Below are 19,245 nucleotides of genomic sequence, written 5' to 3' on the forward strand. Positions count from 1 at the left end.
TACATTACATTACATTACATTACATTTAGCTGACGCTTTTATCCAAAGCGACTTACAATAAGTACATTCGACCAGGAAGACACAACCTTGAGGAAAACAGAATCATATAAGAACATCAGGTTTCAAAGAGCCAATCGTTTCAAGTGCTGCTCAACTGGCTAAGCCAGTCCTTTATTAGTATATAAGTGCTCTGTTAGCAGTTCTTTGTTAGTCATTCTATCGCTCGAAGTGGAGTCGAAAGAGATGAGTTTTCAGTCTGCGCCGGAAGGTGTGTAAGCTTTCTGCGGTCCTGATTTCAATGGGGAGCTCATTCCACCATTTTGGAGCCAGGATAGCAAACCCACGTGTTTTTGCTGATGGGAACTTGGGTCCCCCTCGCAGCGAGGGTGCAGCGAGCCGTTTGGCTGATGCAGAACGTAGAGCACGTGCTGGGGTGTACGGTTTAACCATGTCCTGGATGTAGGAAGGGCCAGATCCATTCGCAGCATGGTACGCTAGTGCCAGTGTCTTGAAGTGGATTCTAGCAGTTACCGGAAGCCAGTGGAGGGAGCGGAGGAGCGGCGTGGTGTGGGAACATTTTGGAAGGTTGAAGACCAGACGAGCCGCTGCATTCTGGATGAGCTGCAGAGGTCGGATGGCACATGCAGGTAGACCAGCCAGGAGGGAGTTGCAGTAGTCTAGGCTCACAGGCTGATATCTAGTGTATTCATACCCCACTGTTTATTCATCATTCAATTAATTCTATATGTTATTCTGTAGATTGTGTACATTACTTTCCACTTCACTGCTTGTTGCACCTGGTTAGAAGCTAAACTGCATTTCGTTCTCTCAGTACCTGTAATATGTGCAATAACAATAAAGTTTCTCTTTAAGTTAAACCAAATCATTAAAATAAAATCTATTGTAATGTAATGATTTGGTTTAACCTTATTTATTGAATACATCATTTAAAATGGCAAGATTAAATCAAATTGCAATCATGTTGTCCACATCATAAAGCTTAAAGTGGCAGCTAAAGAATTAACACAGCAGCAGGTCTGTTCAATTCATGTTCATGAAGCTTCATGTGTGCGGATCTGAAGGGACTGATCATTTGTAGCCTGTCCACCTATCAGTTTTGCAAACATTAAGAGGGAGGAGCATTTCTATTGCATCCACTTCATCTGCAACGAAAAACGCCAACGCAATTTCCGCCATTGCAAACCCAGCCAGTCAAGCCGACTCCGAGTCCGAGCTGTCCGACTTAAGACGAGCTTTTTGACACCTCCCCCGGCTGCGATCGGCTACTCTCGTCTACTTTCGAGGCGAGCCGCAATGTGTCTCAAACAAGCCTAGTGACTTCTTCTGCGAGGATTTATAAAAGCAGCTGGATAAAAAAAGTTAGGAAACGCCCCTATAGGAAACGCCTCCTTGCTGCGGTCTGCAGACAGACCCATCTCCGATGGAAGGCTGACAGGCAGGTAGGCCATCCGATTGGTTGTACTTTTTACAGTATTACGGCTTCTACAGATGACATTTTTTTATGGATTTTTTGTCAAAGCACTTAAGATATTCATTGCTATCGGGATGTTAAGAGCATTCCATGGAATATAACAAAAAGTGTATCTCGAGCGGGTTTCTGAAACTTACCTACCCCACCTTTAAGGTCTTCTTTTGAATAAGAAAACATTGTTGGGGTTATCCACAGATAAATATGAAGTCTGACAAAGTACGTCCAATATATTGCATAGTTTATGTTGGCACTTGACAATCACCTTCCCTGAATTTGACTCAGGTGTAACTAAAGTCTGATTTAAGTGTTGTTTATATTTCACATTAATCAGAATCTGCAAAGTAACTCAAATACATGTAGTGGAGTAAAAATACCAGGTTAACCTCTGAATTGTAGTGGAGTAGAACAAAGTAGTATGCTGCTGTAACAAAAACATTTCCCAACTTGGGATCAATAAAGTATATCTTATTTTAAGATGATCGATGGCTGCCATATTTTCAAAATTTGCCTCAACAGACAGACAGACAGACAGACAGACATAAGACCAGCTGTTAAATAAAGCTCCTCTGACCTTAGGTGTCATATGGGTATATTAATTAACCCATTTATTAATTATATGTTTTCAATTTGATAACACCACTGTGTTTCGTATCCCCTAAACCTCCAGGGTGTACACAGTTTAATACTGGCAACTTCTAATTGTGGGAAATACGAAAACGTCTTATAAAGAGACGTGCCATAGAACATGTTGCGAAACACACAATAGCCAGCATGTGTAGTTCTGGGGAGCCGGGGTCTAGACCCGTCCAATTCCAGTTTTGGAAAGTCTGCCGTGGTACCATTCCATTTCATAGAGCTGCGACGCTCAGCGTGCCACTCCAACATCCAATCACAGGGCTTGAGGACTAATCACGGGGTTTGTAAAGCAAGGCGGATGTTGTAGTCCCAAACGATAGCTGGGGATTCTGGGTAGTGTAGTGTCTTCGAAAATGTGTTTCTCTGAATCGAAGGTTAAAAACACAAACGCATTATACACAATTTAAACCAATCAATATTGTGTAGTTAAAAAGGATAAACTGATGTTGTTTAGTGGATGAGTAATGCAGATATCACTGTGTAATCATTTGAAAGTGAGGGGAATATATCCGGTTTTATTATGAAAACTTCGAGACCGGAAAAACAGTTTTCACCCACGCTAACTTTACATGGAAGCTGCATACACGTTATCCTGGCGAGACGAAGATAGTAATAATAATAATAATAATAATAATAATAATGGGTTCCATTTATAAAGCACTTCATATTTGAATTCAAATCCCGAAGTGCTACAAGTAGTGAGCATGAACAGTATAAATAAACATTACACAACACGGTAGAATTAATTAAAAAAAAGCAATACAAAAATAAAAAATAAATAAAAGGGTGATAAAAATGTCTAGGCAAAGGCTCTTTTGAAGAGATGGGTTTTGAGGACTTTTTTAAAAGCCTCCACGGTCTGTGGTGCTCTCATTTGGTCGGGGAGAGCATTCCACAGGCTGGGAGCAGCCGAGCAGAAGGCCCGGTCTCCCATAGTACGGAGCTTAGTCCTGGGGGGTTTGAGGAAGTTGGAGTTGCTGGAGCTGGTGGTCCGCAAGGAGGTATGGGGGGTGAGGAGTTCCTTGAGGTAGGGAGGGGCAGTTCCATGGACACACTGGTGGGTGAGGACGGAGACCTTGAATTCGATCCTCAGTTCCACGGGTAACCAGTGTAGTGCTTTAAGGATGGGGGTGATGTGATCATATTTGCGCACCCTCATCAGGATCCTAGCAGCGCTGTTCTGAATGTATTGGAGCTTCTGGATGCTTTTGTTAGGGATCCCGATGAGGAGTGCATTGCAGTAGTCCAGCCTGGAGGAGACAAAGGCATGGACCAGCTTTTCGGCATCAGACAGAGTGAGTGTGGGGCGGAGTTTGGCGATATTCCTGAGGTGATAAAAGGAGTTCTTGCACAGCTGTTTAATGTGGGCCTCAAAGGTCAGATGGGCGTCCATTTTAACACCCAGGTTGGTGACTATTGAGGAGAGGGTAATGTCCTGGCCGGAGAAGGTGATGGTGGTGATGGTGGATGACCGAACCTGGTGTGGGGTGCCAACTATAATGGCTTCGGTCTTGGAGCTGTTGAGTTTCAGGAAGTTTTGCTTCATCCACGCCTGTATCTCCTCCAGGCAGGCAGTGAGTGTGGGTGAACGCAGGGCTGCAGAGGAGGTAGGGTTGATCCTGAGGTACAGTTATTATTAGTTAGTTATTATGTTAATAATAACATAAATGTTACACAAATTCACTTTTATTCCGTTAATTTTGTCTTCCAAACAAATCATTCTTCCATCCTCGTCCTTTTGCTCATTAATAATAATGACATTCAAGTTCTTATGCACCAATATAGCCACTCCACGCTTTTTACTACTATATGAACTATGTTATATTTGACCCACCCAGTCCCTTTTCAAGTGAGTCTCTTGTAAAAAGGCTATAGTGCTTGTTGTGATTTTAGGTATCATAAACATTTCTTCCTCTTTATTGGATTTTGTAGCCGGTTTACATTCCAGGACACTATTCTTACTCGCCATCTGAACAGGTGACGTTTATATGCCTCAGATTGAGATGAAAGCTCCCATGGAGGGAGGAAGACAGATGTTGCATTGCTATGAAAAACAAAAAAAGGTGCCGCTTAGCTGCCTGCCAAAAAACAACTTATCAATAACACATAATACTCCTTGTATAGAACCCCTTCAGAACAAAAAACAACATACAAGGCTGCTCTCATTCATGAGAGACCCACCGCAAACCTGGTCCGTGATGCACATTGAAGTGATCACCGACAATTGTTTTCTTAACAGTAGCAATACAATCATTTTGAATTCCATAAAATGAGGGAAGTTGTTGGTTTATTTAGTATGTGGCTGTGTGATAAGAGGGATGATATGTATAGAGGCGGTCATTGTTCCCTTACATTTTTTACAAATGGACGCCATTTATCTGCAGGATAAGAACTCTTAATTTTGATACATTTTGCTGATGACAACACGAGACGCTTAATCACAACATGGTGGAAAATGCTGAAACCAGCTGTTGGAAGTGCTTTTATACAAGCACTGTACTGTACTTACCTTTGTGTTGTGCTATAAGTTTCTTTGCATTTTCAAAATCTCTTTACAAAAAGTGAAATTGAAGAGATTATGGATGATGTTGCATTGCTATGGTGATGGAGGTTCTGTCTAAATGGAAGATAGTAAATTATACGAAGCAGAGCACCCAGTGCAGATCCCTGTGGGACACCCGAGGTGACTGAAACAGTGGGCAGTTTGGAAATGACTAATATGAAGAAATAACACATATTTTAGTTTATTTATAATTATGACAAGAGGTTTATGTGATTTTTTTTTATCACGGCAAGGTGATATAAACTGCTGGTTGCCATGGTAGTGAACATGGAATTAATAGTGCAACCTGAATCCAACTGAACGGAAGGGGGGGGGATTAACAAGAGATTAGAATGGAGTTAACTAAAGTCTCATCATTTTCTTTGATGTCATATCATCCCACTCACCTCACCGCTCACATGTCTACATCCGTTAATGTGTCTTTATAGATGACATGACATGTGGAATCATATAACCTTCTGCCTGTGCCTAAATGCCTTGACTCATCTTCTGTTTATCTGAAATGTATTGTCAATGGCATTTTTCCACGAGGCAATAAAGTAATACAAAATAACTGGTGCAAATAGTTAAGTGTTTGTTTTGCAGCTGATCAGCCTGGGGGAATAAAGACCAGTCATGGGATATAAGGAGGATTAAGAGGAGGTGGTAGATGTTCATAAATACCCACGTGCACACAGGCACATGACCTTTCACTGATACACACACTGTGCACGTACACTACTAGAAGGAGTGGCATTATAAACATACACTTCCACATTTTCACTCAAACACTAACAACTATAACTTATTACTTTCAAATAACAGTTCTAAAGCAATAACAGTTAAAGAATGAGCTTTTATGAAATCTAGTTTTACTTCCTTTATAAATGTATTTATGTTTCAGATTTCAGAAGTTAAAACTCTAAGTGATGGTTTATTGAGAATGCAGAACCTCTGTAGCGTTATGAAGCGGCATAATGACAGAACAAAACCCATGTAATAAACTGAAAAAATTACATATAACAGAGATGTTGAATCAACACATATCTGACTTATTCAAATGACATACTGTCTTTTAAAATTGCTAAACATAGAAGTGTGATTGCACCTGTGAATTCACCAATACCAGGATGACTTGCTTGGCAAAGATACTGAACCCCACATTTTATCCAGATGGCCATATTTGTGTGAGTGTGTCGAAATGTGTGTCTCCCTGAGCAGGTACGATACAATATGATACAGTACGGTAATACTTTATTGTCAGATCAAGTCCACATTTTAGTTTTGCATCACTGCAGCTCTATTTGTATAACATTACAATCACTGAGGAGAATATTTTCAAGACCCTTTAACATACATTTAAACTGGGATTTAATTTGAGAACAGACTGCTGCACTTAATACTTCTACAGCAGGGGGGTCAAACTCAATTTCATCGCGGGCCACATCAGCATTATGGTTGCACTCAAAGGGCCGGTTGTAACTTTAAGACTATATAAAAATACATATATAAATATTAATATCTATAAAATAATGTATTATATGACATTATTGCCTCTGCTTTGGATTATTATCGGATAGGCTAAAAGCTTCATAATTAACTACGTCTGAAAGCAGAAGTCTAGGGCAAATAATTTCAAGTCTCTTCAGTGAGAATGTCACAAAATGATTTTAAAAGAAAAGCCACATTCTGGAGAAAAAAATAAATAAGTGAGATTTTGGGGGAAAACGTGACTTTTAAAAAATAAGTAACATTTTGTAATTCTGAGAAAAAAGGCATATTAAAATTTAAAACAAAAAAAATTCAGAGAAAAATGTCAGATGCATTGTGGGACATGTAGTTTATGGGCAACGTGCTCCTGTAAAGCGGCATGTAACCATAATAAACTGATTATATTCTTTGCAAGCTCTTGTGGGCCACATCAAATGAAGTGGCGGGCCGGACTTGGCCCCCGGGCCTTGAGTTTGACACCCCTGTTCTACAGTATAAATGTATTGAATTGCGGGTACGAACAATTCATATTCATATTCACTGTTCAGGACATGGTTGGAAATACAGTTTCTCAAAAGGTTGACCAACAATCTTTGAGCAGATTTGACTTTGAAGTGGTGGACAAACTCTTGTACCATGTAGTATTGCAATACTGTAGAACACTGAAAATCACAGATGTGAAAAAAAGATAAATGTGTCTCCTGGCAACGAAAGACCGAAGGCAGCTGAGAAAATACATCTTTTGTTCTGTCCTTTACAGATATAGCAACACATTCCAGGATAGCAGATGGTTTATCATTACGCTTCAATATTTATATGGAAGGACCTGCTTGTTTTTTAAGTATGGTTATCCATAATGAATCAGATTGTGAGCCAAAAACTATTTCCTTCCACCTTATATGTTGCAGCCCCTGCTTCTGTATGAATGTGTATGAATGGGTGAATGCTGACTTGGGGTCGATAAGACTAAAAGCGCTTTACAGTATAAGTGCAGTTCGTTTACTATTTACCATGGAATACCTTGTTTTTTATGGAATGGATTATTTTTAAAACAACAACACAGTTTGAATATTTTCCAAAGTTACTTCAGTGGAGCACTTAATGCCAATGTTTGAGTTGTATGTCCCCCATTATTTCGAAGAACTGCACAATGCACACAATTTGCAGCCTGGAAGAGTTTACATTGGTGCACGCAGTGAGCAGCTGCTCTGCGCTCAGCAGCCTCCATGCTGGTGATTACACCGGCTGTGGAGTGTAGCCAGGGGTGGATGGAGGTATACGAGGAGGAAGGGGGATGGGACAGTAGCAGGCAGGGGAGGGAACAGACAGGGTGAGGACGGGTTCTGATGTAACGCAGTGTGTTTGTGCAGGGGGCGGGGCTTGTGTAAAGAGAGAGGCTCATGGGGATGGAGAGGATTGCCAGCCTCATGTTAATCTGCCTATCAGAAGTGCAGCAGCAGCAGCAGCAGCAGCAGATCTACGCTCTGCTTCCTCTCTGCCCATGCCCCCTTTTCTTCCTTCCTCCTCTTCTTCTTCTTCTTCTTATCTCAGCTCACTTTCTTTCTTCTCTTCTTCTGTAATGTCTCTCAGCCTTTCCTTACTCTGGTTCTGTCCCCCCTTCCTCCTCGGCTCACTCTGTCACTTCTTGCTTTGGTAGTATTTGGAAGTCAGCGGGTCTTTCCCCTTATCTCTCTGGATGGTGGACATGAAATCCAGCAAAACTCCCAACAAGTCAGCAGGGGTTGCATGCCAGCCCAACAGCGTGAGTTTGAAACCTCTACTGAGTGTGTGTGTGTGTGTGTGTGTGTGTGTGTGTGTGTGTGTGTGTGTGTGTGTGTGTGTGTGTGTGTGTGTGTGTGTGTGTGTGTGTGTGTGTGTTTTTTCTTTGGCTCACAATGGTACCTCCATCTTCCGTAGTGCTCAGTCTTATAACCTTAGAAACTAACTCTTGTTCTTTTGTTTAAAGCATACCCCATGGTTATGGAGTGCTGCAGGAATTAGTCCCATGTGTTGTGTGGTTAGAAGCCTGAAATATGGTTATGGTTAACACAAACTGAATAGATTTTCCTGTTTTGTTGTACGACATAAAATATGTCAGTCAATACTTCACTGGTGAAAGTCCGAAACTTCTATTTGTCATAAAAACTAAAGTTGCTTCACCTCGACACACCAAACGTTAGCCGCATTTAGCTTAGCCGTGGTGATGGGCATCCATGTAATTGTAATGTAGTTTGTTTATTACCTAACGTTAGCTTTTTACTTCCAGCGATTGCATTAATGCTTTAAAATGCATGAAGTGGTGTTAATATGTGGAGATTAATCTGCTCAGTCAAATATGAAGTATCATATTAGCCCTTGCGATGCTAACTTTATAGAAGGGAAATATAAATTCTACAGCAAAAAAAGGTTTAGGTGCGAGCTTTTCCTGTTTCAACACGACAGTGCACAAAGCACGACCCACAGGGAGCATTCCCCATGAATTACAGGGCAAGAAGCGTGGTCATCATTCGATTACCCTGCATTTTAAACCAATTCAACTTGTTAACGAGCTTTATCAATAAGCTGACGGTAGTAGAGTGCTAAAAGGTTGATATTTTGCCCTGCATTGTAGATGTAAAAGCGCTTTGAGGGGTCGCAAAGACTGCATAAGTACTACACATTCAGACAGTGTACGATGTACCATTCATACCAATAATGTGTGCCTCCACCAGCAGGGCCAGAGCAGCAGCCCAGAGACCCTGGACCTCAGCGACGAGACCACCGACACAGAGGACCATGAGGAGGAGGACCTGGGAGTTCTGGATGACCAGCGCAACATCATGCTTCACCTCTTGTCCCAGCTCAAACTGGGCATGGACCTCACACGGGTAAGACTCTGCCTTCACTACCTTTCATTCGGAGTCGCTGCACAGGCGTTCTGACAGAGCTCCACTCTGATCTAGTGTCTGTGAGCAAGACAGCCGAACCAGAATAGTGCTGCTCGGCCATCGAAGAACAACCACAACGAGCATTAGCTTGTTAAAAGTGAAAGAAATAAGTACAATTTAAAGTATTACAGAATGGATTATGCCCCTAATATACTGTAACTCACAAATGATAGTAGTCAGCATTTATGAAACCTTTTTTTCTTTTGCTCTGGCCGTTGTCAACATGTAAAGAAGCATCATTTACAGTGGGGGAAATAAGTATTTGATTCCCAGCTGATTTTGTAAGTTTACCCACTTTAAGTCATTAACAGTATGTCATTTTAATGGTAGGTTTATATAAACAGTGAAAGTAAGAATATCAAAAATAAAATCCAGAATGTACATTATATAAAAGATAAAAACTGATTTGCATTTAAATAAGTATTTGATCCTCTTGCCAAACATGTGTTAGTTGGTGGAGAAACCCTTGTTGGACACAGAGGTCAGACGCTTCTTGTAGCTGGTCTCCAGGTCTGTGCACATCTCAGGAAGGGTTCTGGTCCACTCCTCTCTGAAGATCCTCTCCAAACCCTGAAGGTTTTGAGGCTGATGCTTGGCCTCTTGAAGCTTCAGCTCCCTCCACAGATGTGTTATGAGACTAAGGTCTGGAGACTGGCTAGGCCCCTCCATCACCTCCATGTGCTTCTTCTTTAGCCACTGCTGTGTTGCCTTTGCCTTAGGTTCAGGGTCATTGCCCTGCTGGAAGACCTGCATGACCCATTTTCAGTGTCTGAGGGAAGGAGGCTATCGGTCAAGATTTTACGGTGCATGGCCATCCTCTCCTCGATGCAGGGAAGTGGTCAATCAATCAATCAATGTTTATTTATATAGCCCAATATCACAAATGTTACATTTGTCTCAGTGGTCTTCACAGTGTGTACAGAATATCAGTATGACAATACGACACCCTCTGTCCTTAGACCCTCACATCGTACAAGGAAAAACTTCCAAAGAAAACCCAGTTTAAAGGGAAAAATGGGAGAAACCTCAGGGAGAGCAACAGAGGAGGGATCCCTCTCCCAGGACGGACAGACGTGCAATAGATGCCGTGTGTAAATTGAAAAGATAATACATTTGCAACATAGGTAGTCCAAATGTTTGGAAATGCATGTGTGTATAATAGGAAGATGAATCCACGAGGATATCCATCCAGGACCTATGATCCAGGACCACAGCCACGACTCAAGATCCAGCGCTCGCGATCCAGGACACAGGACCGCAGGATCATCCATGACTCCGGATCCCAGCGTATATAGACACCAAAAAGAAAGACATTTGGGGAAGCTGGGTTAATCGGAACATGAGTGTACACGGGTATAGACAGAGAGAAGGAAGAAGTAAGATGTCCCCCGACAAACTAAGCCTATATCAGCAAAACTAGGGGCTGAATCTAATCAGCCCTAACTATAAGCTTTATCAAAAAGGAAGGTCTTAAGCGCACTCTTAAAAACGGATAGGGTGTCTGCCGCCCGAACACAAACTGGAAGCTGATTCCACAAATGTGGAGCTTGATAAGAAAAGGCTCTGGCTCCCATTGTACTTTTAAAGATTCTAGGAACAACCAACAACCCTGCATTCTTGGAACGCAATGCCCTAGTAGGACAGTAGGGTATAATGAGTTCTTTAAGGTAAGATGGCGCCTGCCCATTAAGGGCTTTGTAGGCGAGAAGAAGAATTTTAAATTCTATCCTGTGTTCTATAGGGAGCCAGTGTAAGGCAGCCAGAACAGGAGTAATGTGGTCCCTTTTCCTAACTCTGGTTAGTACACGAGCCGCAGCATTTTGAATCAGCTGAAGCGACTTGATTGACTTCTTAGTACTCCCTGATAATAAAGAGTTACAATAATCCAGCCTAGAAGTAACAAATGCATGGACTAGTTTCTCTGCATCGTTTTGAGGCAAGATATGCCTGATTTTTGCAATGTTACGTAGATGGAAGTAGGCGGTCCTTGAAATTGATTTTATGTGGGCGTTAAAGGATAAATCCTGATCAAATATAACACCAAGATTCCTTACAGTCTCACTGGAGGCCAAATTAATGCCATCCATAGTTAGTATATCTTTAGATAATTTGTTTCGTAGATTCTTCGGGCCAAGTACAATAACTTCAGTTTTGGTCGTGTTTAACATCAAAAAGTTTAAGGTCATCCACGTTTTTAAGTCCTTAAGGCAGTCTTGAATTTTATTTAGATGATTAATTTCATCAGGCTTGATTGATAAATATAGTTGAGTATCATCCGCATAACAATGAAAGTTTACAGAATGATTCCTTATAATATTGCCTAACGGAAGCATATATAATGTGAACAAAATAGGTCCGAGCACTGAGCCCTGTGGCACTCCATGGCTAACTTTGGTTTGCGTGGAAGATTCATCGTTAACACGTACAAACTGAGAGCGTTCAGATAGATAGGACCTAAACCAGCCTAAAGCAGTTCCCTGTATGCCAACTAAGTGCTCTAGTCTTTGCAATAGGATATCATGGTCGATAGTATCAAATGCAGCACTAAGATCGAGCAAAACAAGAATAGAGACAAGTCCCTTGTCTGAGGCTATTAGAATATCATTTGTGACTTTAACCAGAGCTGTCTCTGTGCTATGATGTGTTCTAAAGCCAGACTGAAAATCTTCAAATAAATCATTGTTTTTTAAGTAATCACACAACTGTTTTGCGACCGCTTTCTCAAGAATTTTTGAGAGGAACGGAAGATTAGAAATAGGTCTATAGTTGGCTAAAACCTCTGGATCGAGGTTGTGCTTTTTAAGAAGCGGTTTTATCACTGCTACTTTGAATGATTGTGGAACATAGCCTGATAATAAAGACATATTCATAATATTTAATAAAGAAGTGCTAATTAATGGAAAAACTTCCTTCAACAGCTTAGTTGGAATTGGGTCTAACATGCACGTTGATGGTCCTGTCCCCTTAGCAGAGCAACACCCCCAAAGCTTGACGGTGGCGGTGGGGATGGTGTTCTGGAGGTTATAGTCAGCAACTCTCTTCTTCCAAACACAGCGGGTCGAGTTGATGCCAAATATCTCGATGTTGGTCTCATCTGACCACGTCATCTTCTCCCAAGCCTGCTCTGAATCATTCGGATGCTCATTGTCAAACTTCAGACGGGCCTTTCAGGTTCTTCTTGAGCAGGGGGCCTTGTGGTGCTGCAGGGTTTCATCCATTATGGTGCAGGGTATTACCAATAGTGTTCTTGGTGCCTGTGGTCCCAGCCGCCTTGAGATCATTAACAAGTTCCTCCGTGTAGTTCTGGGCTGACCCCTCACCTTTCTCCCGATCACGAATACCCCACGGGGCGAGATCTTGTGTGGAGCCCCGGACCGAGGGCGATTGATGCTCATTGTGTGTTTCTTCCATTTAGAAACACACACACTATTCTTCTGAATAATGGCACCACCAGTTGTCTCCTTCTCCCCAAGCTGCTTTCTGATGGTCTTGTAGCCGATCCCAGCCTCGGGAAGGTCTTGTCCCCGAGGTCCTTAGACAGCTCTTTAGTCTCTCCCATGGTGGAGAGGTTGGAATCTGATTGGTTGATTCTGTGGACAGGTGTCTTTTATTCAGGTAACAAGTTGATATTAGGATTAAAGGAAGAGGACTAATTTCACCGAGCTGTGGGAGCCAGAATCCTTGTTTATTGCAAGGGGATCAAATACTTATTTCCCACAGTTAAATGCAAATACATTTTTATCTTTTATATAATGTCAATTTCTGGATTTTATTTTTGATATTCTTAGTCTCACTGTTTATATAAACCTACCATTAAAATGATAGACTGTTAATTCATTTGTAAATATCTGCAGGGTATCAAATACTTATTTCCTCCACTGTCTTTGGAGGCAGCTATATGTATATAGATATATATATATATATATGCTATATATGTTTTAGTAATCAGTCACTATCCCTATGTTATTGTTTACTATCAGTTTAATCTCAATAAGGATTTGGGGATTTGGAGATTAGGGTGTTTGTCTGTTATTATCCGTGTGTGTGTCCAGAATCTCTCGATATAGCAAGGGGAGGATGTCGAGTACTTATAGCCCGGCTTGGGGAGTAACAGAGTACATGGAACAGGATTCATAATCAGGGTACAAAAAACTGTATTCCCTTACAGTTACATACAAAAGGGGTTATTAGCAGGATTACAATGTTACAATACATTTAAAAATAAAAAACGATATGTTATGAAACTCAGGATTACATATTATAATACTTTACGACTAATCTCCCAGTCCAAAACACACAAACACAAAACATAGTAGTCGGTTTCCTCTCTCCTACAGTAGGTTACATGTTCTGTTGTCTTACATAATACTCTACATTTAAAGTGTTCTTATTGATATTTGTTTTCTTTTGTATTTAATTGGGTCGCATTGGATAGTGAGGCCATCCAAAATGAACGGAAAGTTATCATGTTACATTACGTTACAGTGTGAAACTTAAATGTTTTGTTCCTAGCGAGCACACAGGAAGTCAGCCTATCACATGTTCCTGAACTAGTGTCTGCTTATTTGGGCCGGGATGGTAAACAACACTCCCCCCTCTTTGCTTCCTCCACCCTCCTGGTTGTGGTTACGGATAGCAGTCAGACTCCTCTCATGTGATGGAGGCTTTACTCAAGGCCCAGTGCTCTGGACCACGGGGTGCTGAGCTGACAATGTGCAACAGAAAGGGATTCTGACCTCAAATACCCGAGGGGCTGGGACTACACCATAACTCATGTCGGGGGGGGTCCTTGTGATCCAACTCTGTGTTAGAACAACATCATTCATCTGCTTATGTAGACATAGGAAACCGTCTGCACATCTTTCCAATTATTCTCCAGCCACTCGCTCTTGCCATGTCCATATTGACTGGTGCTGTGCCATGGGATCGACATGTGGGCTGCCCTCTGGCATGGCTCTGACAAAACACCCAATCTGAGCCTGAGCTGTCATCACTTGGACCGTCAGGTTGTGTGACAGGCCTGGCTTTATGGAATGAGGAATCCAATAGAGCAGGGGTGTCAAACTCAATTTCATCACGGGCCACATTGGCATTATGGTTGCACTCAGAGGGCCGGTTGTAACTTTAAGACTATATAAAAATACATATATAAATATTTGATATATATAAAATAATGTATTATATTACATTATTGCCTCTGCATTGGATTATTATCTGATAGGGTAATACATTCATAATTAACTACGTCTGAAAGCAGAAGTCTAGGGCAAATAACTGTAAGTCTCTTCAGTGCGCATGTCACAAAATTATTTTAAAAGAAAAGTCAAATTCTGGGGAAAAGAAAAGTCAAAATCCCAAAAAATAAGTAACATTTTGAAGAAAAAATGTCAAATTCTAAGAAAAAAGTCAATTTAGAGATGCATTGTGGGACATGTAGTTTATGGGCAACGTGCTCCTGTAAATCGGCATGTAAACATTTAATAAACATATTATATTCTTTGCAAGTTCTTGTGGGGCCGCATGTGCCTGAGTTTGACACCCCTGCAATAGAGAGTCAATTATATTCAACCCCTTTACATGACATGAAACCATAGCTCAGTTTAGTTTAGTTAGTTAGTTAGTTAGTTAGTTAGTTAGTTTAGTTAGTTAGTTAGTTAGTTAGTTAGTTAGTTAGCTAGCTAGTTAGTTAGTTAGTTTAGTTTAGTTAGTTAGTTAGTTAGTTAGTTAGTTAGTTAGTTACTGGCCTGGACGAAGCCTTTATGAACAACGTCATTAAAAACCATCCACTCCTAAATACCATCTTTACTTGCTAAGTATGTGGTGTCTCTGCTAACAATAAGCATTAAGCTAGCAGTCAGAGCAGACTGGGTTTCAGACTGAGGCAGTATGAAAACAATAAACGCCCCTTTGAACATTAAAGCCTGTAGATATGTCACAGTCGAGGCAACAAATACAAATATGAAGCTGAAAATGAGCAAAATAGGGCCTCTTCTAAATTGTAAAATGCAATAACAGCTGCATTTTGCTGGAGCATTCCTGGAATAAAAAAGCTAAAATGTTTGTAGATTTTCTGCAAATGAACACAAATGAAAGCTGTTGTAGTTCTGACGGATATATTGTGCCATCTAAAGGACTCACTTCAAGCTTTTTAACATGAAACATACAGTGTCTGCAATTCTTGTCATAGTGAAGCTGATTGGACATTTCCAAACCGGCTTTAAGGACTTCAGCCTGGACAAAACAGGCTACTCATTGAAAACCTATTTCTTGTCAGAAAGGTCCGATTGAGCTCTAAGAAAATGCTCCCTGTGACTTCTGTAAAAAGGCCCATGGATGCTGATGTTGCAACATATCTCTGTGAATCAGCATTTTCAACAATAACCACTGCAGTCAAAAACTCACAGCAGACTGAACAATGAGAGCTCTGAGGGCTTGGGGACCCCGAGAAGGTGAATGTAGCTCTGGAGTCATGGCAACATCAATATCATCATTCAATGCACGCTAACTCCCTCAGGTCAGCAACATGTTTTCAATAATAATACACATTCCTGTCCGCAAAATATATTGTTTAGTTGATTCTTCCCAATTCAAACCACCCCTTAACTGCAAGTTGGACAAAACTATTGTTTGGACAGGTGTCAAGACATTTGACCCAGACACGCAGAACTGTTAAACAGTAGTGCATATGTTGTTTGTTTTTTGTTAAGTCTGGCAAACATTGCTAGTAATCGAAATAAAATGTAAAAGAATCTGAAATATTGCACTGCCTTGTAGTACTTGTAGGAGGTGTCCCGAGATGTTAGCTGTGGCCCAAGCCAACTTGAGTGTGAGACCCCTGGTATATGTTTAAAAAATGGATTGATGGATGTCTTTAAGGTCAGACTAATCATATTATGGACCAGGTTTCTTTGACTTCTACTGGACACCCACTTTGTTCACTTGTGTTTCTTATTCATATTAAACATAGGTAGCTCCTATGTAGTATGTCTTAATAATAAGTTATACCTCCAACTAAATATCTTATCAAGGTGGCATTGTGTTCCATCATGGTTTAGCTAATGCCCATTGGTCTAAGAATCCAGCAGATAGCGTGCACATAGTTCTGTGTGCACGGCGATCCAACAGTCGTTTTGACAGACATTCCTTCTTTCAGTTGTCATCTCTGTCCATCCCTCTTCAGGTGGTGCTCCCGACCTTCATCCTGGAGAAGCGTTCTCTGCTAGAAATGTACGCCAACTTCATGGCTCACCCTGACATGTTCCTGTCCATCACCTGCGGCTGCACAGCAGAGGAGCGCATGGTCCGCTTCGTGGAGTACTACCTGACCGCTTTCCACGAGGGCCGCAAGGGGGCCGTGGCCAAGAAGCCCTACAACCCCATCCTGGGCGAGAACTTCCACTGCTCCTGGTATGTGCCGCGGGTCCGCGTGCGACCCCTCAGGACGACCAACTGTCCCGGTCCCAACTCGGCACCCACAGACTCTTCGAGCGTTCCCGGGTCCCCACAGAGGGGGGGGGGTGGCAGCAGCAGCAGGAAACACTCAGACTGCTATCGTGTTAGCTTTGTGGCAGAGCAGCTGTCTCACCACCCCCCCGTGTCAGGCTTCTACTGCGAGTGCAAGGAGAAGAAGATGTGTGTCAACACGCACGTCTGGACCAAGAGCAAGTTCATGGGCATGTCTGTCGGGGTCTCGATGGTCGGGGAAGGTAAGAGAACTAGAGCTTGATTGAAAATGGAATGTCTGCTTGATTTTCAGAGTATTGAGTTGCACACGCACACAATGACCGCGCCTGGGTTTGAAAGGTTGTTTATTCATGTGTTTGGTATTGTCATGCATTATGTCAGTGCATAACGCTAAAGCAGGGGTGTCAAACTCAATTTCATTGCGGCCACATTCGCATTTTGGTTGCACTCAAAGGGCCGGTTGTAACTTTAAGACTATATAGAAATACATATATAAATATTTAACATATATAAAATAATGTATTATATTACATTATTGGCTCTGCATTGGATTATTATCGGATAGGGTAATACCTTCATAATTAACTACGTCTGAAAGCAGAAGTCTAGGGCAAATAATTGTAAGTCTCTTCAGTGAGAATGTCACAAAATGATTTCAAAAGAAAAGCCAAATTCTGAGAAAAAAGTCAAATTTGAGATGCATTGTGGGACATGGAGTTTATGGGCAACGTGCCTCCATAAAGTAGCATGTAACCGTATAATAAACATCATATTTTTTGCAAGCTCTTGTGGGGCCACATAAAATGAAGTCGCGGGCCGGATTTGGCCCCCGGGCCTTGAGTTTGACACCCCTGCGCTAAAGTGTTAGTAGAGGCTAACTATGGAGTCTTATACAGATCACATTATGCAAGGTTAGCTAATTGTGTTTTGGTGAAATGTACTGTAGGTCTTCAGGTGACATTGTTTGAGGTTTTCATCTCATTAGAACGCTTCACAGAAACCCTCAGCAGCTTCTTTAATGTTGGGTGAAATGAACGAGTGTGAATGCCAAACACCAGCAGACACATAAAGAGATGCAGTGATGACATATGTCTGCAGGCAAACCTGGAAGTCAGCATCGCAAAGGCTCCCTCGACAAACGTTTTTTTCTTCCTCCATTGGACTTACTTTAGAATATTGAAAAGAAACACATGCTTATGATACCGACATGTTTTGATCAGCAGGATAATCTCCACGTATAAACTTAAAGCGTAAATGCAATTGCAAGACGTAACTTCATTTCTACGATTCTTTGCTAACGTAGTGAAGCTTTTTAGTACTCTATTTAGACGCTTCTTAGCAACCAACATTTGTACGACACATAGAAGCGCTGCACATTTAACCGGGGACTAATCTTACATTGTAGAAAATAAAGTTAAGCTTGTGTTAACCACAGACCTTATTTCAGATATTTTCCAAAAATGTCACGATGAGGGAACCGTAAGTGGTAAAACTCATTTCCAGGTTTTCGGACTCATTCCTGCACAATTCTTTTTAATCATTGTCAAATAAGGTAATGTTGTTTTAGAACCATGTCAGAGCGATCGGATGGTGTCAGATGGACACATGGCTGGCCATAATCAGACATCCACAGCTGTTTGTAGACTCAGAGCCTCGTCCTTCAGCTCAGTAATCCCTACAGCAGCACTCGCATTCCATCTGCAGCCTCTAATTGGACAAATGTTGTTCCAAAACAGAATGCCATATGCATGTGTTTATTCCATATGTAGTTATCGTGATCAGATCTTACACAACCAAGAGCAGGCCGATTGAAACAACAACAGAACATTAGAACGGGATGAGAGTATCGAAGGGGGACATACTGCAAATTAATTGGACACCCAAAGTTCAGGGTGCCAAATATTTCTTATGTTATCAATTCCATTGGCAGCACTGTTGTGTGTGTGTGTGTGTGTGTGTGTGTGTGTGTGTGTGTGTGTGTGTGTGTGTGTGTGTGTGTGTGTGTGTGTGTGTGTGTGTGTGTGTGTGTGTGTGTGTGTGTTTTTTCTTTGGCGTGTGTGTGTGTGTGGTCTAGCATTACTATACTTGTGGGGACCTACATCTGTTTACATAGTCATGTGTGGGGACTGGCTTCCCTTATGGGGACAAATTGGAGATCCCCATGAGGGGAATCATTAATTTTAGGGTAAAGACTTGGTTAGGGTTAGGCATGTGTTGGTTAAGGTTAGGATAAGTCTCCAGGAACTGCATGTAAGTCAATGTAATGTCCCCTGAAGTGATGTATACATGGTGTGTGTGTGTGTGTGTGTGTGTGTGTGTGTGTGTGTGTGTGTGTGTGTGTGTGTGTGTGTGTGTGTGTGTGTGTGTGTGTGTGTGTGTGTGTGTGTGTGTGTGTGTGTGTGTGTGTGTGTGTGTGTGTGTGTGATCTGAAATGTCGTTTCCAGCAGTAATAATTCACTTTTATTTGATTGTATAGCTTCATTTTGCAGACATCACTGTTGAATTACTTCTCTTAACCATATTGTTTTAATTTGCAAAAGTTTGATCATTTGGAATTCAGAGATACATGTTCCATGTTTATGCAGGGCAAAGTTGGCTTGGAGTCAAGTTGGCTTCTTATGGAAGTTTACATTACTCTATTATCTTAGAATTAAGGAACAATGTTACATTAACATTTGGGGCGACTTTGACTA

General features: G+C 41.5%; 1 protein-coding gene across 3 annotated transcripts in view; it reads left to right on the top strand.

The window, feature by feature from the left end:
* LOC117460964 (oxysterol-binding protein-related protein 10-like) overlaps window positions 1-19,245 on the top strand; it is a 127,658-nt gene that overhangs the window by 80,461 nt on the left and 27,952 nt on the right. The window contains exons 7-9 of one of the 3 annotated variants that reach the window (XM_034102619.2): window positions 7,819-7,923; window positions 8,873-9,028; window positions 16,269-16,794. In XM_034102619.2, the coding sequence (XP_033958510.2) occupies window positions 7,819-7,923; window positions 8,873-9,028; window positions 16,269-16,794 (787 nt within the window). The remainder of the gene's footprint in view (window positions 1-7,818; window positions 7,924-8,872; window positions 9,029-16,268; window positions 16,795-19,245) is intronic. The other 2 variants (XM_034102621.2, XM_034102622.2) reach the window with 2 other exon arrangements.

This window comes from Pseudochaenichthys georgianus, chromosome 16 (genome assembly GCF_902827115.2).
Source record: "Pseudochaenichthys georgianus chromosome 16, fPseGeo1.2, whole genome shotgun sequence".
In the NCBI taxonomy this organism is placed as follows: domain Eukaryota; kingdom Metazoa; phylum Chordata; class Actinopteri; order Perciformes; family Channichthyidae; genus Pseudochaenichthys; species Pseudochaenichthys georgianus.